The 27,454-nt window shown below is 37.5% G+C and overlaps 1 protein-coding gene across 6 annotated transcripts in view; it reads left to right on the top strand.

Annotated features, from left to right (window-relative positions):
- LOC120532736 (transmembrane protein 127) overlaps positions 1–27,282 on the top strand; it is a 35,652-nt gene extending 8,370 nt beyond the window's left edge. For 3 of the 6 annotated variants that reach the window (XM_039759063.1, XM_039759060.1, XM_039759062.1), the window contains exons 2-5: positions 3,348–3,522; positions 3,713–3,890; positions 25,053–25,214; positions 25,501–27,282. In XM_039759063.1, the coding sequence (XP_039614997.1) occupies positions 3,716–3,890; positions 25,053–25,214; positions 25,501–25,796 (633 nt within the window). In that variant the 5' untranslated portion in view covers positions 3,348–3,522; positions 3,713–3,715 and the 3' untranslated portion in view covers positions 25,797–27,282. Of the gene's footprint in view, positions 1–3,347; positions 3,523–3,712; positions 3,935–5,801; positions 6,764–25,052; positions 25,215–25,500 lie in introns of those variants that run through there. The other 3 variants (XR_005634353.1, XR_005634354.1, XM_039759064.1) reach the window with 3 other exon arrangements.
- Positions 27,283–27,454: the final 172 nt, after the last annotated feature.

Raw genomic sequence — 27,454 nt, 5'->3', positions numbered from 1 at the left:
TCTCCAATCCAGCTAACCTGCATGTCTTTGGACTGTGGAAGGAAACCAGAGTACCTGAAGGAAACCCACGCAGACACGTAGAGAACATGCAAACTCCATGCAGGGAGGACCCGGGAACCCTCGCAATTTATTTATCAAAAAAACAATAGACTCTGGTTAACAGAGCTTTTTAAAAATGATCAATACTCGGAGTAAGGGAAATCATTCCCTCCTGTAAATATTCTTTGGAAGTTGCAGTTCCTATACTTTTACCCACATGTAGGACAAAAATCAAAATGTATCATGAAGCAAGTGGTGCTTTATGCAACTACAAGCGATTTGTGGTTAAGTAGAACTATGGAAGCGTACATTAACATGACGGTTCTTTATGTTAATGAGGAATATATGCTGAAAATCAGATACAGATACTTGCAATATACTTGCAATACTGCTTCTTTAAGAAAATTATTGACTGCCTTTTCGAAAACAGGGACACAACTGCTCAAGGACTGAGTCTGGTAGCAGCATGTAACAACGTGTTACTATGTAAATATCTGTTGACCTTACTGTATATTCACGTTTTTTACATTTAATGTATTGACATACATGCATAACAGAACTATCAGATTTTGTTTACATTGACTTATTCATTTTACTTTAGTGTAATTAAGATTTTGTCATCTGCTTTGATTTTACATACACCCGCAATATTTTAACATTTCTGTTTTTGAGATTTTCCCAAATTTTATATTTTTGAATAATGAGAGGTGGTGACATCTGACTTTTCAGAAGTAACATTTATTTTGAAAAAATAATAAAGGACTATGTGTTACACATGAAGTTTACTTTATAAGTATTTGTATATCAGTAATTTACTCTATTAAAACAGCAACAAAAATGTTATAATAAGTGTGCTGTATCTTTATTGTAAAGAATAAACATTATTAAACACAAAATCTTTAATTTTCACCAAATATAGCATTTAACAATTTCTTATTAATGTTTATGCAGTTTTTTGCAAAGTGGTAGGTCTAATGTATTGTGTGTAAACAGAATACAGCATATGCAGTTGACAAGAGAAGGTGTATATTTCAGCGTACTGTTAATTAAAGGTAATAATTGCAATTGTAGTATCAAAGGTAATAATTTTGCCATAATTGTGACAGATACTGTGTTTGGACAGTGTTGAGAAAATTCTTAAGTAGGTTGAATTTTATTTTATTTTATTTCCTTATCTCACCAATTATTATTTTCGTGTTACAACTATTGTATTGATCAATAGGAATGATAGCTATATTGACTGAAAGAAGGATACCAGCCCATGGCAGATTGCTATTAATGCCTCTGTTATTAACCATCAGTGATGAAATAAACAGAAAATTCTATTCATGCAACCAAATTTCATTACTTGCTGATGTTAAAATGATTATGAGGTGTTCTGTTGGGCATAATAAAATTTTAAAAAATCTGGCCCAGGGGTCATTTAAGACTTTCCATTCTGCCTGTCAGACTTGTTGACAGAGAATTTCTGCAACAGAACTTCTTCTCATATGACAAATGTAAATGTGATATAAATGTTAATTAAATATACCAGAATAAACATGGGTATTCATGATGATAATTTGTAGTTTTTAAAGAAATTCCAATCAAATGCTGAACACATTTTTATCCCTGACCATTTTTATTTGAAATATTTTTCCAAGAAATGAAATTGCAGTACCACAGGCAGATTTTTTTTGCAGTAATCCTAAAATAACAGATAACCAAGAACAGATATATTGAAAAATGCTTCATTCAAAAATGTATCTTTTTTTTTTTACTTTTCAACAACTTTTTATCTGAAGTATTAAAAGGAATTTTTAGGTTGCCTTTCAGCAATAGATTAAAAATTATACTTCATAAAGTGAAAATAAACATTCCTGTGAACCTGTTTTGTTCAAAATCAGTAGCAAGTTAAGAGAAAATAATTATTTTAATTTACAAGGTTTAGGTTTTTATTGGCATAGAAATTTTAATTTCTGTTTCATTTGGAAATGAAAAAGTAAATGTATACAAATGGGGGACAGGGATAATGTAATAAAGAGGATTGCAAATGTTAATGTGCAGTGATAGGTTTTTTTGTATAGTTGGTAATAGTCATGTGATCAGATTACTAATTATTTGCAGTGAATTCAGCATCAAGATAAACTGTTCACTGTTCCTGAATGTGCTGTTTTAGCCTCAGATGCTACAGCAATATCTGACAGACTGTAAAGGTCAAAACTGTTTTAGTGAATATAATCTTTATTAGTGGTCAAAAATATTTTTTGTTTGTGCGATTGAAATAAATCTTTTTTTATGCATAAATCATTTTTTAAATGATTGCATTTCTTTTTCTGTTTATGTTAGTACACCACACAGTGGTGCTACCAGTGTTGTCTTGTGGCGGTGCAAATTATAAACATTTTAGAGTTAACCCTATGCTCATCCTCTATTTCCTGACGTTCCTAAGAAAGTGGTTGTGTTTTTGTACTACTTTCAGTATGATCTGAGTGCAATGGGTTCTTATTAAGTAATTGGTTATATGTAAAGTCTTATGTGAGATTGTTGTTACTACACCAGTCCTCTGTGCAGTTTCATCATTGTTGCTAATTACCTTGATCGTTGTGATGTCCTGAGAAAGTTTATTGTTGACATTGTTATACTGTATATGGCTGTACAGTTATGGAAGAGGAGTAAGTCTGTAACATATTTTGGGTAAAACAAACATAATATACCATATTACTAAACCTTTAAGATATTTTTATGCCATTACAACATTTTCTTGTGATATAGTCAGTCTGTATGTGAACAACAAGGAATTTATTTTATTTATTTTGTTAAAGCAGCAAGGAAAAGTGGGTCTTTAATGTGTAGTATGGTTTTTTTCAGTTACAGATTGCAAGTTGTATGTGTTCTTGTGCCTTAATAGTCAAAATAATAACATCTTTGTAAGATACTTCTCTACTGGTCATTGCTGAATCTATAGACTTATTGAAGAAAATAGAGAATTGTCATCAAGCAAGCAATTGATTGAAATTGCAGAAAGTGACCTTGATTAAAAATTATGCTAAAGACTATGTTGTATAACTGTTGTATACCCAAGGAAAACAGAACAGAATTTCTCCAGGTTGTTCAAAAATACTAAAACTAAAAATATGCATCAATCACTGGTACAATGCCTTATTTGAGGAATTTCAGATTATTCTTGTTTGAATGTTCCTGTTGATAATGCATTCCATTTAAATACAGGTATGTATTTAAAATGTACTACATAATTACTGTGCAATGTTAAGATTTTTTTACACTCAGTTTAAGTGACTATACAAATATTTTCATTCTTGTACAAGATTGTAGGTCTGAAATAACACAGCTTCAGTCACATCAAATGGCACAAGGTATTGGAAGACAATCCTTTTCCTTTTGAGATCAGGGCATGATGTGAGATAAAATGTTTAAGAAGCTACCCTGTGTGACTTCAGTTGATTATTAAAATCCCAGCTGGTGTGCCAAGTTAAAGTAAAGGTATGGAACTTTAATAGATACTGACTAGCTTACATGTGCTTGCTCCTTTTTGTTATCCTAATGATTGAGATTTTCAGCTGCATCTGTCTGCAGTGGGTTGTTTTAAAATTATGAAATTTCATTTTACTTCTTAGCTGCGGTTGAACAATACCATAGTGAACTTTCATAGCCTATTTGTCTTCACTGCCAGGTTATGGAGCTCAGCCTACCTTCATCAGCTGTCTCTCAGTGCTTCTCTCTGGTGTCATTGTGTTTCTGTATCTCGGATCCGAACTGGATTGAAGTCTACAATGCAAGTGACTCCCAGGATGTACATATATATGGAGTAGTTTATACCTGGACTCTTGCCCACAATATTACTGATCAAGGTAAACTATTTCCTAGAACTTCATGACATCAAGTCTTCTTCTAGGTATTTATTATACATTTTGTATTTATATTTTCCACCGAAACTATCTTTCTCTTTCTCATTGTTATTTTATATAGTCAGGTCCATAAGTATTTGGACAGTGAAACAATTTTCTGTTCATCACCACAATAGATTTGAAACAAAGCAATCAAGATTTGATTGAAGTATAGACTTTCAGCTTTAATTCAAGTGGTTTAACAAAAATATTGTACGAGCTGTTTAGTAAAAAACAGAAATTTTTGTATTTGGTCCTTCTATTTTAAGGGGCTCAAAAGTATTTGGGCAAACTAACATAATCATAAATATAATGATCATTTTCAATATTTAGTTGAAGTCAGTCAATGACTGCTGAAATCTGGAACCCATGGCCATTTCCAAGTGTTGGGGTTCCACCCTAGTAATACTTTGCCAGGCCTTTACTGCAGCTGTCTTCAGTTGCCTTTTGTTCATTGGACTTTCTGCCATCAGTGTTGTCTTTAGCAAGTGAAATGCATATCAGATTGGTTCAAGGTAAGTTGATTGGCTTGGGCATTGAATAATATTCAACTTCTTTGCCTTGAAAAGCAGTTGGTATGCTTTTGTAGTGTGTTTCGTCTCATTATCCATCTGTATTGTGAAGCGTCATCCAATCAGTTTTGCAGCATTTGGCTAAAGCTAAGCAGATAGTATAGCCCTATGCACTTCAGAATTCATTCTGATATTTCTGGCAGCAGTCTTGTCATCAATAAACAGTAGTGACTGACTTCCATTCACAGCCATTTATGATCAGGCCATAAAACTGTCTTCACCATGTTTCACAGATGATGTGGTATTCATTGGATAATGAGCCATTTCTTCTCTTCTCCATAGTCTTCTCTTTGCAGCATTCTGGCATATATTGATCTTAGCTTCCTTTTTCCAAAGAAAATTGTTCTAGAACTGGACAAGCTTTTAAATATATTTTGTGGCAAAGTCTAATCTGTCCTTCCTATGCTTGAGGTTTACCAGTGGTTTGCACCTTGTAATAAACCCTCTGTCTTTACCTTCATGAAGTCTTCTCTTGATTATAGACTTTGGCAATGATAGCTCTACCTCCTGGAGAGTGTTCTTTGTTTGGTTAAATGTTATGAAGAGGTTCTTCTTCATCAAGGACAGAATTCTGTAATCATCAGGGGCACAATTGTCTTCTTTGGTTTTCCAGATCCTTTGGTGTTGTGGAATTCACCAGTGTGTTCCTTCTTTTAAGAATGTACCAAATGATCTAAAGGGCTTGTTTTATTTTCTCTGCCTAATGATGGACTGTCTTTACTTTTATGGACAGCTCTGTGGACCTCATATTGAGAGTTCACAGTGACAGCTTTCTTCTAAATGCAAATTTCAAACTCAGAATCAATTCAAGACTTCTTACCTGCTTAATAGTTAATGAAATAATGAGGGATCTGCTCCCATCTAGCTGTGGAACAGCTTGTCAGTCAAATGTCCATATACTTTTGAGCCCCTGGAAATGGGGGAGCTATGCAGAAAAATGGCTGTCATTCCTAAATGGCTTATACAGTATTTTTGGTAAACTCCTTAAATTAACTCTGAAATTCTACACTTCAATCACATAATGAATGCTTAATTTCAAATCCATTGTGGTGAGATACAGAGCCAAAATGATATCATTTTTGTCACTGTCCAAATACTTATGGACCTGACTGTATTATTTTTCATTCTGATCTATAGCTAAAACTTTTTGAAATCATCTTGTGTTATGCTTCTCTCATATTCTGTCACTTCAACTTGCATGCTACAATACACAGGCATCTCTTTGTTGCATATGCTATTGTGTACAACAAGTAACTTCTGAGGTATATATACGGTAAAAAGAGTACCGTTTGTTTCTTGTTAGGCCGCTCGAGGAGTTCATCCATGCGCGGAATTGGATAAGCATCAAACTGGGAGACTTGATTAAGTCGACAGAAGTCATTGCAAAAGCGCCAAATGGTGTCAGGCTTAAGGATCGAAGTGATTGGACTAGACTGGGGACTGAAACTTTCCTCTATTACACCAAGGTTTAGTATTCGGTTTGTCTCAAGCTCCACTTTTACACATTTTGCTTCCAGGAGGCAGTATTGGCGCTCTCAGACGACTAACCCTGGCTCTGTAATGATGTCATGCGTAATCAGAAATTTCCTACTGGGTTTCTCATCTACTACTTCTGAGACAGACGAGATGGCTGCTTCGAGCTCATGTTGTTGGCTGGTTGTCAAATTGGTTCCAAAATGAAAGGAACTTTTGTGCACAAAGAAAGAACAGGGTTGAACAGTCAAGTCCCCTTTCCTTCTACAATTTCAACAGACTGACATGGTAAATCCATTTCGAGGCCAGCAGTTTGGTTGTTTCACCAAATAATCGAAGAGATAAAGTAACCAGAACCCAAAACAAGTTTTTATATGTATTTTAAATGCATATACCTGTAAAAGAAAAAGAAAAAAAATGTCAAAATGTATAATTCCAGTCTCACTCAAATAAGTAAAGGCAGTTATTATAAAATAAATTCTAGTGCATACAACAAAAACTTTTACAAAAAGTAAAACACAATACAATCAACATATGGAAAAATAGAATGTTCCCGCAAACTAGTTATAAACTCAAATTTAATATCCCACATATAATACAAAAAAATTTGCAAACATAACAAAAATATATGTTGTACATTTGCCAACAGAACATATAAGAAAATATTGTAATTACTATACAAAAGCAAACAAAATATGATAAAAATATAAAGACAGTATAATCAACAGCAAGCAATAGAAACGAAACAAAAAAAACTAAAAAACTGTGTGAACAAAATTTAAAAAAAATCTATCAGCCCTTGTCATTTACAATAATTATCAAAAAAAAAAAATATATATATATATATATATATATATATATATATATATATATATATATATATATATATATCTATCATGAAGCCTAGAAAGGCAAACATAAGAAGTGATTGATGTGATGCAAGGTGTAGATCTAGCCTAAGCGTTGTGAGGAAGAACCTCTTTTTCAGGGCACAGCAAAGTATTAATGAACTGAAATAATAAAAAAAAAAATATAATGTGATGGACGGCCAGGGATCTTGCCTGGACGGGATGTCCATTATAAGAGAAGACTGGGGGAATGGGCGTACTACCAGGAGTACCTCCCCTGGGACAGGAAAGGGCAGCCCCTTTGGTTTACATCGGAGCCACGGATTTGGAGCTCAGAAGCTCAACCCACTGGGGGTCCGTGGCCATCACAGGGGGCACCTCGACAGCTCCAGAGTCTGGGCATTCAGCACTTCCGCCACACCCGGAAGTGCTGCCATAAGAGTAGTGGGGTTCCTATACAGCACTTCTTCCACACCTGGAAGTGCTGCCAGAGGTTAATCATGAGACACCGGGAGCACTTCCAGGTGCACTATAAAGGAGGCCGCCTCATTCCATTCTAAGCCAGAGTCGGGTCGAGGAGGATGAGGTTGCATGAGAGGAGTGGAGGTGGCATAAAAAGGCTGGAGTATTGTGTTGATTGGAGCACTGTCTTTTGTTCGGTGACATTTGTAAGAATAAAGCGTGTGTTATTTTGGACATTTTCAGTCCGTGTTTGCCTGTGGCCCCCGTGACCCTGTAGTTAGGATATAGCGGGTTGGATAATGGATGGATGAATGTAAGTAGTATTGGTGTGAAAAGCACATTTAAGTGCACTCTTGATGCAGGTTTTAGAGTATCCAATTTGTAAAAAACAAACTTTCATATCCCTAGCTTGATTAATAAAATTGTTCTATTCTGAGTGAATACGAAAAAATTGAGGTTCGGGTAAATTATTGATTAAGGATCTGGGGTGAAAACTAGAAGCATGTAGTAAAGTATTACGATCAATAGGTTTCCGGTATAAAGAAAATTGAAAGGAGCTATTCAGCATATATACATTTATACGCTTATCTAAAAGTGATGGAAAGGGATGGCTGTGATACTATAAGTGTGAAAGATAATAATCGACCAGTTCCTTTCTTTCCTTTATTTCACAAGGGCCCTGCCAATGGTTCAGTAATTTAGAATGGCAATTGGGAATGAGCACCTTGACACGATCTCCGGGATGGAATTTACAGAGCATCATACTACGATCGCAACAGCAGGCCTGCAGTTTAAGACAGATCAAAACAAATCTTGGCAAGTCTATTGCAGAATTGTGCGATATATACCAGAATATTTGTGGAAGGGAGTGCCTCATCCTCCCAACCTTCTTTTAGGAAATCTAATAATCCCCGGGGTTGTTGTCCATATAACAACTCAATGGGGGAGAACCCAGTATAGGCTTGTGGATCCTCCTGTTAAGGAAATAGAACGAGGGGGAGTAACTGATCCCAGTTTCCTCCCATCTTCGCTGACGACCTTACATAGTATCTGTTTAAACGTGAAATTGAACTGTTTCAATAGACCATCAGTTTGAGCTTGGTGCACTGAAGTCTTAACTTGGCAACCTCCCTGAACATCTCTGAGGTGAAGTGTGTTCCCTGGGCTGGTAGAACTTCCTTAGAGATACCAACACAAACAAAGAACCCTACCAGTTTCCTGTGATATTCTTTGAATTGGCAATGCTCAAGGGGAATGCCTTGGGGTATCGTGTATCATAATCCACCAGCACAAGTACATATTTATAGCCAAGGGCAAAGGGCTCTAGAGGACCTACAATATTGACCAAAATATTGACCAAAGGGAATATCAGTGAGCGGCACGAGTATCAGAGGAGCACTGTCTTTCCAAGGAATCTCCTGTAATTGACATTCTGTGCAGGATGTACAAAAACAATGGACCACTTCATTTATTCCAGGCCAATAAAATCAAAATTGAATCCACTCTAATGTCTTCTCGGCTCCTAAATGGGCAGGTAGGATGTGTGCGTGAGCTAATTTACAGACCTTCTGCCAGTAGTTTGGAATTAGCAACTGCGACCTTAACATACCCTCATGTTCTGCTAAGTGATATAATAAATTATTATTTAGTACAAACTGGGGGCCAGGTGGCATGGGATGAGAAGTACGTTGACCGTCAGCGAAAACAAAATTTAGGGAACCATTGTTCTTCTGCTGTCTTTTAAAGGAGGCCCAGAGTTTGCTGACATTGAAATTGTAAAGTGGTCAAAGGTGACCTCAGTAGGAGTGGCGAAGGACTGCAACACCTTGACCTCTGTCTCCATAGAGGTGTCATCACAAGTTGACGGGAGACCACCCACATCATACTGATTATCCCCATCCCCTTGTTTGACTGATTGAGAACACGGCATGGAGACAGCTTGAGATGGATTTTCGTCATCTATGGTCAGGCCCAGTGTTTTTCCAATGGTGGTTTGTGCTTCTCCACTTTTGCTTTGTAACCAATCTCAGACCAGTATTACAGGGTAGGGTGGACTGTGTATAACAGCCACCCTGGTCATATGAGTAACCCCTTGATAGGTGATTATATATTAGACATGTTTGCACTAATAGGTTTCTCTGTGAATGCAGGTCAGACTGGTTGTACCTCGTGTTTCCCACTGTTGCGGTAGCACTAAACGGTGAGCAACAATGGAAGTGTTACTTCTGGAATCTATCATTGCTGTGACCGTATACCTGCTAATTACAACAATCAAAGTGTAGGGAAGGAGCAAAGGATTGGTGGTAGGTTGTTGTGGTGTGGACCACCTCCCCGCACTTGAAACAGATGGAGAGGGGTAAGAGGATTCTACTTGCATCCAACCAATGATGCAGTCTGGTGATGGTTAGGCTTTGGTATGGTGGAAGTCGCAAGCGACCAGCTTGACTATTTGTTTTGAGTCATTTTCCCCTGGCTTTAGATAACACTCAATTTTGCCCCATAGATCAAAGTCTCCACTTACTACATGCCCATTCCTTGCTGGTCTGAACCGATCCTGTACCTCAGCAGCATTCCATGCTTTAGTTGATTATAGTCTGCAGCAGCCTGCTCTTAGAGGTTGTAATTAGCCTGCTCAGCCGGCCCCCTCAGGAATGGTGCCAGTGTGTGTGCCTGTTCTGCTCGCTCCCAGTGATAACAGGTAGTGTTACACTCAAAAATAAGTAAATATGTCACAATATCGTTATCTGGATGTAAAGGCAACAATACCTTAGGTGGTGCACACCTCTGACACAGCAAGCTGAGTCTGTTGTTCTCCCACCTGAGTTTGAATTGTCTGTAACTCTGCTGCCATGGTCCGAAAAGTTGCTGCAACACTCTGGGACTCACTACACATACAAATTTTTGTCGTCCTGCCAACTACACCACTAAAAAGAGACAGAACAAATGAAAATGTTTGGGATGACACCGTGACCCTGTATTTTGTTAACAGCAAATTGTTACAGCTTTTCAGCAAAATTGAATGGTCCTCAGGACACAAATCTAAGGGAAGACTGTACAAGCTGTCAATGCCTCTGTCTAAATGCCTGCCAGGGATGGACATGGGAAGTGACCTCATCGATGGTTGATCACTCAATGATCCGGTCTGTAGGGGGAGGAAGAGAAGAGGCATCAGTATACACCACCATCTTGTGGATCAGTGTTAAATTACCAACACCAGGGACTTTAAGCTGTTCCCAAGGCACATGTGTGTGACAATAAGTGTAACTTAGTCCCCCATTTTTTGAGAATAGGTTATTTATTTTTTAGTTGTTTTTTTTGAGGTAGGACTCAAAAAGTTAATGAACATGCATGTGGTAATGTGCCTCAGTAGCATTACTAGCAAAAAAACCCAAAAATTAGTTTTGTGTCCTCTGCAGGATTATGAGAGAAGCATTTGTTAGGGAAAAAGTACAAAGAATAAAAGCTTGCCTTTTTGTCCATTTACAAAGCGCAGAAGGACATATTCGCTGAGGATATAAGCGCCTTCTGGGGAGCGTTGCAGTGGGTCTCATGCAGAGTGGAAAGGCGGCTTTGCCACTGAATGGGGGAATAGCATTCTCTGTCTTCCACTCGTGTGCGTGCCTCCCGTGACCTCATAATGCTAGAAGAGTAAGAGAAAGTGGAAGTCACCTTAATATCGACTTGCCGTGGCTTATAAAAGGGAACCCGTATCGGCAGGTGTCTGGGCAGTAGCTCAGGGAAGGGGAGAAAAAAAATGGCTTACTTTTTAACTGTTTTATGAGAGAAGCGTAGTGTGTGACTTAAAGGCCGGCATAGTTATGCGCGCATGCGCCGGCTGCTTGCATTTTTATAGTAAATTTTGCTGGGCAGGAGATGCCACTCTTCTTAGATGCGTCCACGTCATCACTTGCCCGTGGAAGGGTGACGTTCAACAGCTTAATTGGTCGGCACTTCGTGCCAAATACAAAAGGGAGTTTTCAGCCTCTAGAGGGGGTCTTGTGGCTGGATCTTCCTGAGAGAGAGGAACTTGGTAGAACACTGTCTTGAATTTACCAAGCACTTCTGCTTGTGCATTGATTTTTGTAAATATTTTTCTTTTTATGTAAATATTTCTGGTTTAGGTTGAGTGGAGGTATTTCTGTATTTTGGGTATTTTTCGTAGTAAACCCTGTATTATACACTGTTTGGAGGAGCAGCTTCTTGACTGGGATTTCTGTGGAGGAAGACAGCTTTATTTTTGTGTGTATATGGTGTAAAAAAGGAACAGTCTATAGAGATAACAGGAGCAGGTTTAGTGCCCCCCGCCACCCCCTGGCCTGGCGTGGAATTACCTTTCAAATTCAAATTCAAAATCAAACAGCCAACTTTAGACCAGTAGAATTTTGTTACGACACATCCCCCAGTTATTGGCTTATTTTCACACCTACACCCAAAAACTATTTCTTGAGTGAAGCTTGCCAGCTAGGTAGTTTGGCCTGCAGAGAATCACTTGCCAAACTAGTTTGAGGCACTTCCCCCAACTCTGCCATAAATTCCCAAGTCATTCGTAAAGACTGGAGGGGGTCTTTAAACATCAAAGCATTGCTGTTCTCATGATTAAAACAATAATATTTCATTTGCTTTGCCTGACTTACAAATAAAGACATACAAAATATTTATCAACTTATATACAAAATTTCACACCACAACACCCTAGCAAAGACCATACCTGGCATCAAGAGCAGTGTTATCCCCCTGTAGTTACTGCAATCCAGGTGATCACCCTTCCCCTTTTAAAGTTTGCAACATTAAATTGGATTCTAAAGTGAAGCAAATTTTATAAATTAAAAAAAAAACTGACTAGCATGTTCTTGCACTTGATCATGGAGATAAAGGGTACTGGAGTTGCCACAAAATATTATCTGTTATTGATCCACATCTTTCGATTGCACACATATTTGAAAACAGTGTTTCTATGTCATTTTAAGGAGGTAAAAAGACCAATTGTTGTTGTGTGATTCAGGTGGTATGCCTCACTTTGCTAAGTTCATCTTCAAGGCCAGGGTCGGGGATTCATCTCAGAAAGTCTTGTGCCATTATTAACATTAAATGTTGATGCCCAGATGTGAACTGCTGTCTTAGTTCTGTAGACATCTAGGCAATAATAACTGAAAAATGTAACGCAATCATGTACATTCTTTCACTGCTGCCACTGGATTGTTAAAGCACACATGTGATTCAGCGAGAGAAAATATTGAGATGGAACATTACTAGGGCTTGAAGTGGGGCATTTTTCTTTTTCAGGGGCTAAGTACCTGCTGTAAATGGTTGCAGAAGCTCATGCTCTGACAGCAAACACACACAGCGAACCCAGCCCTCACTGCCTTCTTTTCATTATATTATAATATTATATTATATACAGTACATCTAACAGCACACACAAAACCAGAAGAAAGATCACGTAAGTTTAATTGGGTTGGAGTTTGTAAGTTCAGTACAGATGTTTTAACATAGACAGAGTGCTAGTGCAGAGCTGTCATTCCTGCCTCCCAGTGCTAGGTTCTACATGGAGTCTGAATGTTCTCAGCATGTATTTATGGATTGATTGTCTTCCGTGTAAGAGAATTTACTGACTCAAAAACATTGTTCTAAATTCTTTTTTTACCTTGTTGTCTGCAAGAGTGACTCATCATGTATTAAAACATTCACATCTGATTTGTACCACTTCAGTCTGCACTACCACACAGTCTGCTTTTTTATTTTCAAAGTGTTTTTTTCATTTTGTTGTAAGACAGCCATGGAAGAGGTTTTGCATGTGGTTGTCATGATGGCTGCACATGGACAAACAAACAAGAAGCATATCTTTACCTGTAGAAACTAGTACCAAGAATTTGTGATAAAATAATTATTTCTAGTCTTCTTCTGTTATCACAAGGATGCCTTATATACGCAGAAGGCATGTTTTCTTAAGTAGAAACCTTTGCTGCTTCATAGAGGACATGTTTGATCATTTTTAGGATGTTTTCTTTTATTTTTCGACCATAGTACCCTAAAGCCTCATTGTAAGCTGCAGGAACAGACAAAGGTATTTTTAAAAATGTATATAAAACATTTCAGTTTAGAACACAGTTTCATTTGGCAAATTAATACATACTATGATTGTGAAGAAATAACTTTAACCTCAAAAATACTGAACTTATCCTTTAGTTCAGTTTACATGAATTGGCAGTCTGTATATTGAGAGAAACACAAGGTCACTGTTTATTTGCCACTTAATCTACAGAATAAACATTTAGGGATTGTCTGTAATTTTTTTGGAGAATTCAGAAATTGGAAGAGGTCAGATGATAGTGGATTTTGTGAAATAGATGGACATAGCAGTGGTGAATTCGAATTTTAAGAAGAGGGAAGAACATAGGGTGATGTACAAGAATGCAGGAAGATGCACACAAATAGATTATATCTTATGCAGGAGGCTCAATCTGAAGGAGATTGAAGACTGCAAAGTGGTGGCAGGGGAAAGTTTAGTTAGGCAGCATAGGATGGTGGTCAATCTATACTAATAAAAGGCAAAGCCCTCACTCACTCACTCACTCACTCACTGACTCATCACTAATTCTCCAAGTTCCCGTGTGGGTGGAAGGCTGAAATTTTGCAGGCTCATTCCTTACAGCTTACTTACAAAAGTTGGGCAGGTTTCATTTCGAAATTCTACGCCTAATGGTCATAACTGGAAGGTATTTTTCTCCATTAACTGTAATGGAGTTGAGCTGGAAAGACGTGGGGGGGCGGAGTTTCGTGTGACATCATCACGCCTCCCACGTAATCACGTGAACTGACTGTCAACGCAGTGCGTAGAAAACCAGGAAGACCTCCACAAAGCGCTTAAGAAAACATGCATTATATATTTGAGAAGGCAGCGAAACAATAAGAAGCGAGCGAGTGACATATACTACCATATTCATGAGTGCTGCTACCTCGGAAAGAAAGCAAGGTGTAAACCTAAACTTTAAATTAAGTTCATAGACAGGCTACCGCTGGCGTTTCACATGCCCACGGGTAATGCAGGATGCAAGTTTAATGAGAGGACGCAGGACATAAACGAGAGTTTTGATCACTTTGTAACTAAGTTAAAATTGTAGGTAAAGGGGTGTGCTTATGCAATTTCCGAGAGACTGTGTTTGAGGGGGATTGACAGTTAAGGCAGGTGGGGGAGTCACGTCATCATCTCCCCTCCCATTTACCTCATTTCGCTCTGAGCTGAGCTACGCGGCTAACGCTGTCTTCCGAAGCAATTTCGTCAGACTGCCACCAAATACTCACAGAAAAATCCACAAGTTAATACACACGCTGTCTCTAGAGTTTCTCCACACTGAATCCTCCAGGCACTACTTACAAAAGGTCACATTGACAATCGTGTTACGTTATTTTTAAAATGTTTCCTTTTCTTAGCACAAGCACAGCTGAGAAGCTTCGATGCATTTAATCACACTTTGCATTACAAGCAAAGGGAGCTTTTGTCAATGCATGATTTCCTGGTACACCGATTACATTGATCAGCGCATCCCGATTCATTTTACCCTCGCACCACCTTAGTTTGAGAAGAAGTATGAAAAAAAAGGTTAACACAGAAAAACAGATCACAAATTCAAGCTTTATGAATAATCGATTCGCCATCAATAATTGTTTTGGTAAAGCCATCCTCCTTCCATTTTATAATTTTTCCGCCACTAGCCATGATTAAATGAACGGTAAAAAAGTAAGAGCAAAGCGAGAGTGACTTGTTTAGGCAGGCATATATATGACAGCAACACTCATGACAATGTCAATCATGTTACGTTATTATTAAAATGTTTCCTTTTCTTTTTCATTACTTCTTTAACACACTACTTCTCGCTGCGGCGTGGGCTATATATATATATATATATATATATATATATATATATATATATATATATATATATATGAATGACCTCCAAAGAGCTGAGACTTTTGATATCATGAACGTGTCTGCAAAACTGGGGTCTCCTGCCCAGCAAAAGTCGAGCAGCCAGCGCGTGCATAGCTGTGCCGCCTTTGAGACGCTGACTGCGCTTCTGCCTTAAGTCAAAGTGAGCACTTTTAATTTTTTTCACCTCCCCCTGAGCTATAGCCCAGACAAGTGCAAACACGGACCCCTTTTCTACACCGCGGCAAACTAATATTAAGGCGATTTGCACTTTCTTTTGCACGTATACGATTATGAGGTCGTCAGCTCGGATTATGAAGACACGCACACGAGTGGAGGACTGACAGTGCCATCACAGCCAATTAATGGCGGGACGTCTCACCAGTCTACCCAAGACCACCCCTGACTGTCCCCAAAAGGCGATCATAACGTCAGCGAACACATCTCTATACTATATAAAAGAAAAAGGCAACTTTCCTTTCTTTACACCTTTTTTCCTTTTATCCCAAACCAAAGCCTTTCTCTCTTAACACTACAGAGGACACAAAACTAATTTTCTTTAAATGCCGGTAAGGCACATTACCAGAGGCACAAATTTGAACGTTCACATAGAAAATGTAATTTCTATACCACAGCCGTCGTGTAGCGCCTTTCAAAAGGGATCTACTACTGAGAGATACAACAACATTTATTTATATAGCACATTTTCATACAAACAGTAGCTCAAAGTGCTTTACATATTAAAGAATAGAAAAATGAAAGACATAATTATAAAAATAAATCAACATTAACATCGAATAAGAGTAAGGTTCAATGGCCAGGGGACAGAAAAACAAAAACTCCAGGCGGCTGGAGAAAAATAAAATCTGTAGGGATTCCAGACCATGATACCGCCCAGTCCCCTCTGGGCATTCTACCTAACATAAATGAAACAGTCCTCTTTGGATTTAGGGTTCTCACGGAAGGGCTTGAATGATGATGATGGTCACGTAGACTTCTTCCTTTTAATCCGTCCATCATTGTTGGAGCATCATGAAGCTTTGAGTAGGTGGAGGTGGCGCAGGCCACCACCACAAAGAAACCGAAAAAGAAACAGAAAAGAGAGTAGGGGTCAGTACCGATTTTAGAGCCACCATGAATAGTTGTTATGATGAATTGAACATACAGAGTATCAGGATTAAGTTAAATTACGATTAAAATGAAGTTATAAAAAGGCCATGTTAAAGTAATGTGTTTTCAGCAGTGTTTTAAAGTGCTCTACTGTATCAGCCTGGCGAATTCCTATTGGCAGGCTATTCCAGATTTTAGGTGCATAACAGCAGAAGGCCGCCTCACCACTTCTTTTAAGTTTTGTTCTTGGAATTCTAAGGAGACACTCATTTGAGGATCTGAGGTTACGATTTGGAATATAAGGTGTCAGACATTCCGATATATAAGATGGGGCGAGATTATTTAAGGCTTTATAAACCATAAGCAGAATTTTAAAGTCAATTCTGAATGACACAGGTAACCAGTGTAGTGACATCAAAACTGGAGTAATGTGTTCTGATTTTCTTTTCCTAGTTAGGATTCTAGCAGCTGCATTCTGCACTAGTTGCAAAGCGATTTATATCTTTTTGGGTAGTCCTGAGAGGAGTGCGTTACAGTAATCTAGTCGACTGAAAACAAACGCGTGAACTAATTTCTCAGCATCTTTCAGTGATAAAGAGGTCTAACTTTACTTATGTTTCTTAAGTGAAAAAATGCTGTCCTAATGATCTGATTAATATGTGATTTAAAATTCAGATTACAGTCAACAATCACCCCTAAGCTTTTACCTCCGTCTTGACTTTTAATCCTAATGTATCCAGTTTATTTCTAATAGCCTCATTGTATCTATTATTGCTGATCACTAAAATTTCAGTTTTCTCTTTATTTAACTTGAGAAAATTACTATTCATCCATTCTGAGATACTAGTCAGACATTGTGTTAGTGAATCAATAGAATCGGGGTCATCAGGTGCTATTGATAAGTACAGCTGTGTGTCATCAGCATAGCTGTGGTAGCTCACGTTGTGCCCTGAGATAATCTGACCTAACGGAAGCATGTAGATTGAGAATAACAGCGAACCCAGGATAGAGCCTTGTGGAACACCATATTGGATATCATGTGTCTTGAGTTGTAATTCCCACAACTAACAAAATATTTTCTCCCTGTCAGGTAGGATTCAAACCAATTTAAGACACTGCCAGAGAGGCCCACCCATTGACTAAGGCGATTTCTAAGAATGTTGTGATCAATGGTGTCAAATGCAGCACTCAGATCTAAGAGGATGAGAACAGATAAATGGCCTCTGTCTGCATTTACCCGGAAGTCATTTACTACTTTAACGAGTGCAGTTTCTGTGCTGTGATTTGTTCTAAAACCTGACTGAAATTTATCAAGAATAGCATGTTTATTTAGGTGGTCATTTAACTGCATAATGACTGCCTTCTCTAGAACTTTACTTAAGAAGGGCAAGTTAGAGATGGGTCTAAAATTTTCAAGAGCCGAGGGGTCAAGATTATGTTTCTTAAGTAGGGGTTTAACTACAGCAGTCTTAAGTTAGTTCTACTTACCTGTTGTGTTACATAGTCTTTAAAATGTAGTTTACCCGCAACCACTCCAGTAGTGCTCAATGTACCTGTACTTCTTAAAACGTTAATGTTTTACTGTTTAATAACTTATAGACTATATTATTTTTCCCTTGCACTCAGTGACCAAAGCTATACACACACATATAGACACATACAAACATACACACAATTATATGTATGTGTATATATATGTATGTATATATATATATATATATATATATATATATATATATATATATATATATATATATATATATACACACATACATACATACACACATATATATAATTTGTGTGTATGTATGTATGTGTGTGTATATATGATGTAGATAGGTATGTATGTATATATATATATATATATATGTGTGTGTGTGTATATGTAGATATGTATATAGATATGTAGATATTAAGATATCTATGTGTATGTATATGTATCTATGTGTGTGTGTGTGTGTGTGTGTGTGTGTGTGTGTATATATATATATATATACAGTAATCCCTCCTCGATCGGGGGTTGCGTTCCAGACCCCCCCGCGATAAGTGAAAATCCGCGAAGTAGAAACCATGTTTGTGTGGTTATTTTTATATAATTTAAGCCCTTATAAACTCTACCAACCTGTTAGCATTATTAGAGTCCTCTAGACATGAAATAACACCCTTTAGTCAAACGTTTAAACTGTGCTCCATTACAAGACAGAGATGGCAGTTCTTTCTCACAATTAAAAGAATGCAAACATATCTTATCTTCAAAGGAGCGCCGTCAGGAGCAGAAAATGTCACAGAGCGCTCGCTAAGAAAAGCAAACAATCAAAAAATCAATACATGCTTTTAAGTATACAGAAGCACTGCAATAAAGCGGCATTTTGTAGAGGAGCGTCCGTGTCCTCTGTGCAAACAGCCCCTCTGCTCACAACCCCTCCGTCAGACAGAGAGAGTGAGAAAGACAGAGAGAAGCAAACAAGCACCGCGCGGGAAGCATATCTTATAGCATTGAGGAGTTTTAGTTAATATGTAATACATGCTCTGATTGGGTAGCTTCTAAGCCATCCGCTAATAGCGTCCCTTGTATGAAATCAACTGGGCAATCAAACTGAGGAAGCATGTAACCTAAATTAAAAGACCATTGTCCACAGAAAGCGGCGAACCAGCGAAAAATCCGTGATATATATTTAGATGTGCTTACATTTAAAATCCGCGATAGAGTGAAGCCGCGAAAGTCAAAGCGCGATATAGCGAGGGATTACTGTATATATGTGTATATATATATATATATATATATACAGTGGTGTGAAAAACTATTTGCCCCCTTCCTGATTTCTTATTCATTTGCATGTTTGTCACACAAAATGTTTCTGATCATCAAACACATTTAACCATTAGTCAAATATAACACAAGTAAACACAAAATGCAGTTCTTAAATGATGGTTTTTATTATTTAGGGAGAAAAAAAATCCAAACCTGCATGGCCCAGTGAGAAAAAGTATTTGCCCCCTTGTTAAAAAATAACCTAACTGTGGTGTATCACACCTGAGTTCAATTTCCGTAGCCACCCCCAGGCCTGATTACTGTCACACCTGTTTCAATCAAGAAATCACTTAAATAGGAGCTGCCTGGCAGAGAGAAGTAGACCAAAAGCACCTCAAAAGCTAGACATCATGCCAAGATCCAATGAAATTCAGGAACAGATGAGAACAGAAGTAATTGAGATCTATCAGTCTGGTAAAGGTTATAAAGCCATTTCTAAAGCTTTGGGACTCCAGCGAACCACAGTGAGAGCCATTATCCACAAATGGCAAAAACATGGAACAGTGGTGAACCTTCCCAGCAGTGGCGGCCGACCAAAATTACCCTAAGAGCGCAGAGACGACTCATCCGAGAGGTCACAAAAGACCCCAGGACAACGTCTAAAGAACTGCAGACCTCACTTGCCTCAATTAAGGTCAGCGTTCACGACTCCACCATAAGAAAGAGACTGGCAAAAACGGCCTGCATGGCAGATTTCCAAGACGCAAACCACTGTTAAGCAAAAAGAACATTAGGGCTTGTCTCAATTTTGCTAAGAAACATCTCAATGATTGCCAAGACGTTTGGGAAAATACCTTGTGGACTGATGAGACAAAAGTTGAACTTTTTTGGAAGGCAAATGTCTTCAAAAAAATGTTTACATCTGGCATACAAGGAACACAGCATTTCAGAAAAAGAACATCATACCAGCAGTAAAATATGGTGGTGATAGTGTGATGGTCTGGGGTTGTTTTGCTGCTTCAGGACCTGGAAGGCTTGCAGTGATAGATGGAACCATGAATTCTACTGTCTACCAAAAAATCCTGAAGGAGAATGTCCGGCCATCTGTTCTTCAACTCAAGCTGAAGCGATCTTGGGTGCTGCAACAGGACAATGACCCAAAACACACCAGCAAATCCACCTCTGAATGGCTGAAGAAAACAAAATGAAGACTTTGGAGTGGCCTAGTCAAAGTCCTGACCTGAATTCAATTGAGATGCTATGGCATGACCTTAAAAAGGCGGTTCATGTTAGAAAACCCTCAAATAAAGCTGAATTACAACAATTCTGCAAAGATGAGTGGGCCAAAATTCCTCCAGAGCTGTAAAGACTCATTGCAAGTTATCGCAAACGCTTGATTGCAGTTATTGCTGCTAAGGGTGGCCCAAACAGTTATTAGGTTCAGGGGGCAATTACTTTTTCACACAGGGCCATGTAGGTTTGGATTTTTTCCTCCCTAAATAATAAAAACCATCATTTAAAAACTGCATTTTGTGTTTACTTGTGTTATATTTGACTAATGGTTAAATGTGTTTGATGATCAGAAACATTTTGTGTGACAAACATGCAAAAGAATAAGAAATCAGGAAGGGGGCAAATAGTTTTTCACACCACTGTATATATATATGTAGACTCAAACCCATTATGACAGCAGCAATCCAAGTTGTGAGAAAACAGTAAAAATGAGGCGTGTCAGACGTCGTGGTACATTTTCTGATGCAGCTAGACGAAAAAAACTTTGTGACGCTGCCGCCAAATACACAAAACAATTACTTTGACAATCATGTTACATTATTTTTAAAATGTTTCCTTTTCTTTTTCATAACTTCTTTAACACATGACATCGCTAAGCGCGGGTATTTTGCTATATATATATCACAGCGACACTCATAACAGTGACAAAACAATTACATTGACAATCATGTTACGTTATTTTCAAAATGTTTCCTTTTCTTTCTCTTTCCTTCTTTAACACACTACTTCTCCGCTGCCAAGCGCGGGTATTTTGCTATATATATATATAGAGATAGATAGAGATATATATATATAGATATGAGAACAACACTCATATCAATGACAAAACAATTACATTAACAATCATGTTACGTTATTTTAAAAATTTTTCCTTTTCTTTTTCGTACCTTCTTTAACACACTACTTCTCCGCTGCAAAGCGCGGGTATTCTTCTAGTAATATGATATAGGAGATCAAGAAGAGGAGGAGAGTGAAGGCAGAGCCAAGGATCAAATGGTGGAAGTTGAAAAAGGAAGATTGCAATGTTGGGTTCAGGGAGGAGGTTGAGCAGGCACTGGGTGGCAGTGAAGAGTTACCAGATAGCTGGGCAACTACAGCAGAAGCAGTAAGTGTTACACCAAGAAGGGTGTTTGGCGTGACATATGGAGGAAGGAGGAAAAGAAAACCTGGTTGTGGAATGGGGAAGTACAGGGGAGTGTACAGAGGAAGAGATTGGTGAAGAAGAAGTGGGATAATCAAAGAAATGCAGAAAGTAGACAAGAGTACACGGAGATAAGAAATAAGGTGAAGAGAGAGGTAGCAAAGAAAGAAAAGGCGTATGGTGAGTTGTATGAGTGGTTGGACAATAAAAAGGGAGAAAAGGACCTGTACCGACTGGCTAGACAGAGGGACCCAGCTGGCAGAGATGTGCAGCAGGTTAGGATGATAAAGGATAAAGATGGAAACATACTCACAATCAAGGAGAGTGTATTGAGCAAATGGAAAGAGTACTTTGAGAGGCGGATGAATGAAGAGAATGAGAGAAGGAGAGAGAGAAGGTTGGATGATGTAGAGATAGTGAATCAGGAAGCGCAATGGATTAGCAAGGAGGAAGCAAGAACAAGAGGTTGAAGAATGGAAAGCCTGTTAGTCCAGATGACATACCTGTGGAAGCATGGTGGTGTTTAGGAGAGATGGTAGTGGTGTTTTTAATCATATTGTTTAATGCAATCTTGGAAAGTGAGAGGATGCCTGAGGAGTTGAGATGAAGTGTACTGGAACCGATTTTCAAGAATAAAGAGGATGTGAACAGCTGTAGTAACTACAGGGGGATAAAATTGATGAGCCACAGCATTAAGTTATGGGAAAGAGTAATGGAAGCTAGGTTAAGATGGGAGATGATGATTAGTGAGCAGCATTATGGTTTCATGCTAGGAAAGAGCATGGGTGTTGATGGAGAAGTATAGAGAAGGCCAGAAGGAGTTGCTTTGTGTCTTTGTGGACCTGGAGAAAGCATATGACAGGGTGCCTCGAGAGGAATTGTGGTATTGTATGAGGAAGTTGGGAGTGGCAGAGAAGTATGTGAGAGTTGTACAGGATATGTATGAGGAAAGTGTGACAGTAGTGAGATCTGTTGTAGGAGTGACGGATACATTCAGTGTGGAGGTGGGATTACAGCAGGTATTTGTTTTGAGCCCATTCTTATTTCTAATAGTGATGGACACATTGATAGATAAGATTATACAGGAGTTCCCGTGGACTATGATGTTTGCTGATGACATTGTGATCTGTGGTGAGAGTAGGGTGCAGGTTGAAGAGACCCTGGAGAGGTGGAGATATGCTCTAGAGCATTGTTTCCCAACCTCGGTCCTGGGGACCCACTGCAGGTTTTTGTTCCAACCAGATTCCTAATGAGTGATAACACCTGATAACATTGATCTCATTTAATTAGCTGGTATTATTTATCTTTTATTCTACATTCAGAAAAGCACAGCAGCATGATTTTTACATTTATAAGAAACTTAGAAATATTTCTGTTTTTGCTATGGATTTAAATGCTTAACTCTCTGATATTTCACCCTCTCTCTGTGCAGTTTGCTCCCTTCATTGAATCTTAATAATGACAATTAAAAACTAGTACAGCAGAAACCCAAGCAAACAACACTCAATCGTGAAAGGCTGCAACTACTTTAGCGTCAGCCCCACAAAGTAGTAAATAACGGATTAATTAAACAATTAGAACACCTAGAAAAGTAGAATGACAAGATGAAAATACTGTTAAAAAGAAAAAAATTCATATAACTGCTTAGTACATTTTAATACTTTTTTTTTAAACCAAACTTAGTTTTCTAATTTGTATATTGTTCCTAAAACAGGGAATCTGGGAAACAACAGTTCACTTAATTAGTCCAGGAATCCAATTAAAAACAGAGACTGGTTGGAAGAAAAACCTGCAGCCACAGGGGTCCCCCAGGACCGAGTTTGAGAACCCCTGCTCTAGCCAACCTGTTCCTGCCTCCTTGAGGCCATTATTATTGGAAAAATGTTGTCCATGTAGAAAATTTTTCGGATTTCACAAGGGACAATTATCACTGGGGACCAGGTCTGGACTGTATAGTTAATGGTTAAGGTCTTTGAAACCACATTCCCTAAAGAGAGCACTTGATTTGTGGGATGGTGCGTTGTTGTGAAGCAGCAACACTCCTGCAGATGGTTTCCAATGACATTTCTGTTTGATAGAGTAATACAAGAGTTCCCAAAGTGGTCGATATCGACCCCCTGGGGTCGATTTGAACTTTCTAGGGGTCGATAGTTTCAATAAAAAAATTTGGGGGTCGAGGACAGCAAAAATAGACCCCCTTACTACTGCTATTTGTTTGTTACTTCAAAATATGTCTGATTCCATTAGGTACCTAATTAAGAAGTAAAATAATTCAATAAACACTTTTTTGATAAAAACACATTACATACCAAACTTGCGAATGAAAAGGTAAAATGTGTCATTAAAACAGTCACACGTAAGAATGCATGAAAATACATGTAGCACAAACATGTCTGTGCATTGTCTTATCGAACGTATCAAAGCAAGTGCAGACATGATAAACTGTTGCATGTCCACACTTGCTTGCGGTGGGACGAGACAATGAATATTCGATATTAGCAAAATCTATCAGTCTTGTACGGTCATGCTTTTTTCATAAAACACTATAAATTGGTTTGTTTGATGTGACATGTACTTATTTGTGATTTGAACTTTGAATATAATTATTTATTGAGGAGCAGTACTACGAAAAAGAAAATCAGAGGACACAGTTTATTTATTCGAGTTTGAACATGTTTCAAGTAAGTACATACTTTATTGTTTTTTTTTTTTTATCACAAGGGCTGTCGAAATTATTTGTTGATAAAAGTTTTTATTTCTTCAGATAATAATATGACTGAACCAAAAATGAAATGCAGACAGTGCAGCTTGGAGTATTTGTATTAATTTTTAATTTACATATTTATTTCATAAATGTCAAAAATGTAAAAAAAAAACTCTGCTCGTATTTTTTTGCTTTAATTTTCATTAGTGCAGGTTTCGATATTAAAGGTTGCACAAGATAATGCCATATTCTGCGGTCTTTTTATCTTTTTTAATCATTAATTACAAGTGATTAAAATGAAAAGTTTGATATCTAGTTAAATATTTAATCTCGAGTACTGTACAAATGTATTAATTTGAGTAAGTAAAGTAAATGACTAGGGGCTCGACGGTTTTAAAAGTTTTTGGTAAAGGGGTCTGCGGCCGAAAAAAAGTTTGGGAACTCTTGGACTAATGGGTTTCTCCAGCGATGGTTGACTTGTGAGGCATGAACTCCAACAGCAGAACACCATTGTTTGGTATTTGGTCTCTTATGGCGCATTAACTTTTCTATATTTATTTTTAGACCTCAGTTTCTAGATGTTATGCATTTCTCATAAATTGTTTTACTCTTACTGTTTTACCTGTTTATAAAGTGAATTTAAAAATTGCCTTTTGTATTTTATTTAACTGGCTTTGAAACCGATCTTATTTTCACCTACCTTTCTCTTTTACTATTGTCTTTCCATTATTACTGTCTTAGGATTCTGTCTTACGTTTTAATTTTATAATCATTTTCCTCTTTCTACTAGAGTTTTTTTTGTTTTGTTCTTAAAGACCCACAGTATCGTTCCTCATTTTTCTAGACTCATTGAGGACACTGCAAAAGACTGGCTTGATCCTGCTGTTTTTACTGGCATCTTCCTGCTACATTGGTGTACTTACATCAAGTGGAGTCTTCCTGCTGGACTTGCTGGGTGGCAAAAAAGCTTGTCCTGGACTGTCCCGTTCACTGCACATTCTCATGGGTACTGTATGCACAGCTAGTAATTATTAATCATAGGGCAGCTCAGTAGGGCAATGTGTAGGATGAGGAGATAAATACTTGCCATTTATTGTGAAACATATCCCTGTTTGTGGTGGTAAAAAAGCTGTTGGAGATTGGGAAGAGGTGGTATTGGATTCAGTATTTCTCCTCTATTGGTATAATCTGAGTTAAGAATACTAAAGAAACTATATTGTTGGTCAGCTGTACTGTACATGGTGTAGTGTTTGTTTTTTGCATGACTTAAAAACAATTTGTTTCTGTTGCAGTGCTGCTGTGCTTGTGTGTGGTCTCTGTTGGAGGAGCCTGTTTTTATGTTATCACATACAATATCAGGAAGACTGACCTCTCAACCAAGGGTTTTATAGTCATATTTGGGGAGAGCTATTATATTTCTCTGTTTGCACTTGCCTTTTCCTGCTTGGCGATGGGCTTCAGTCTTCGGCATGAGGATACACAGCAGGCACAACTGGAGGGTTACCAGGTGATTGAAGAAAGTGAGGCACAGTGCAGCTCGACCAGCTTGCAAAGGACAGGAAGTGAAGTGGCATATACAAATTCATAGCACTGATGCCTCTCCAAATTTTATATTCCTATCCTGAGAGCACCAGTTGCAGAGAGTTTGAGAAACTTTTGCAGATATGTTTTGATTCAACTTATTTTATAGAAATTCTTTTTCTTAGGTAATTATGTGGTGTTGTTCCTTTATGTTTAAATGTGGTTTATATTTAATGCTCTCTCTCTGTCTATGTAGAGTGAGAGGGAGAGAATGAGAATAAAATTTTGAAATTGTGAATTTACTTGCTAAGAGATCATCTTGATATTAAACCATACTACAGCAAATGCTACCTTAGAGCATTGCACATTTTACAATATTCAGCATCAATGTATTATTGTGTTCAACTGGATCATAGAGAGATGAACCAAAAAACAATATAAGCTCTTATAAATTCATATTAAATACCGAGCATCAAATATGGCGAATTTCACTTACTGTATGCTTTATGCCTTACTGACATAGTTTCAAAAGTATTAAAATAACTAATTTTCCTTTATGAAGTAAACAGAGAATATTTTCACTGCTTCTGCTCCTCAGGTCTTCTACGATGCAAAAGAAAGTGATATGTTACTGTACATTTTTATAAAAGGAACAATAATTGTATACTTTGTTAATGAATAACTAATGTGATGAAGTTACCAAAAGTATACCTTGACCTCCCTTGTCATGCTAAATTGACCCTTAACTGATTTGTGCAAAAAGAAGAATTTTATTTGCTCAATCCCAAAGAAGAAAAATTCCTTTAGTTGATTATACTGAAGGAAACACGAATACTGATAAGGAAAACTAATGTTAAACAAAGGTGAAGAATTTTAAATAGCTTTACTTTTGTGATTTACAATGGTGTTTAGAAATAAAGTAATACTGATACACTGTAAATTGTTTTCCAGGGGGACTGCAGTCTGCAGTCACCTCTTTAAATTAATTAAAATCTTTCAGGCCTAACAGGTATGGGCTTCTAAGTTAATAGCAAGCGCTCTGTTTTCTAAATAGAGGGACCAGTCTTTCTTTTAAAACATTAACTTTTTCCATCCTATTGAGCCAAGGGATTCAATCGTGGCAGGTTAGCTTGTTTAAAAATAAAAAATTATATTGCTAAGTAAGGATTAAGATGATAATAGATTGATCTGTTTTGAAGTGGCATTCATATTTCTCAAGTTCACTTGGCTATCCTATATTAATTATACTGAACATTTTTTTAAAATTAGGAATATTAAAATTAATGTGTGAGTGTATGGAAAGTGATTAAAATGGTTGTTGCATGATTTTCATATTGTCATTTTTTTGTGTAAAGGCCTTTAGTTAATAGCAAAGGTGTGATAACTTTGTTTGGGATTATTAAAATGTTTTTATTGATTTCCTTCTCTGCAGTCTTTAAAAATTAACCACAAAAACATTACTTTAACTTAATCTGAATTGTATGTGCCTTTATGTTCTGTTTTGTTTGATTTTTTGCTTTTAATGTAATGTTAATAAAAATCTGGTTTCTTAAGAAGGTATTTTATTAACATTATTTGAGAAGTGTATCTGTAATCTCTCATCATATGGGTAGTGTATATACAGTCAACTCCAGAAATATTGTTACCCCTCAAGAAAGTGAACAAAAACATTAATATAGATAATACATACAATGATTCTAAAATTCCTCATATGTTTGGAGAAAT

The sequence above is a fragment of the Polypterus senegalus genome, chromosome 7 (assembly GCF_016835505.1).
Source record: "Polypterus senegalus isolate Bchr_013 chromosome 7, ASM1683550v1, whole genome shotgun sequence".
In the NCBI taxonomy this organism is placed as follows: Eukaryota; Metazoa; Chordata; class Cladistia; order Polypteriformes; family Polypteridae; genus Polypterus; species Polypterus senegalus.
The sequence above is the reverse complement of the archived record's forward strand: the minus strand, read 5'-3'. Positions and strand labels throughout refer to the sequence as shown.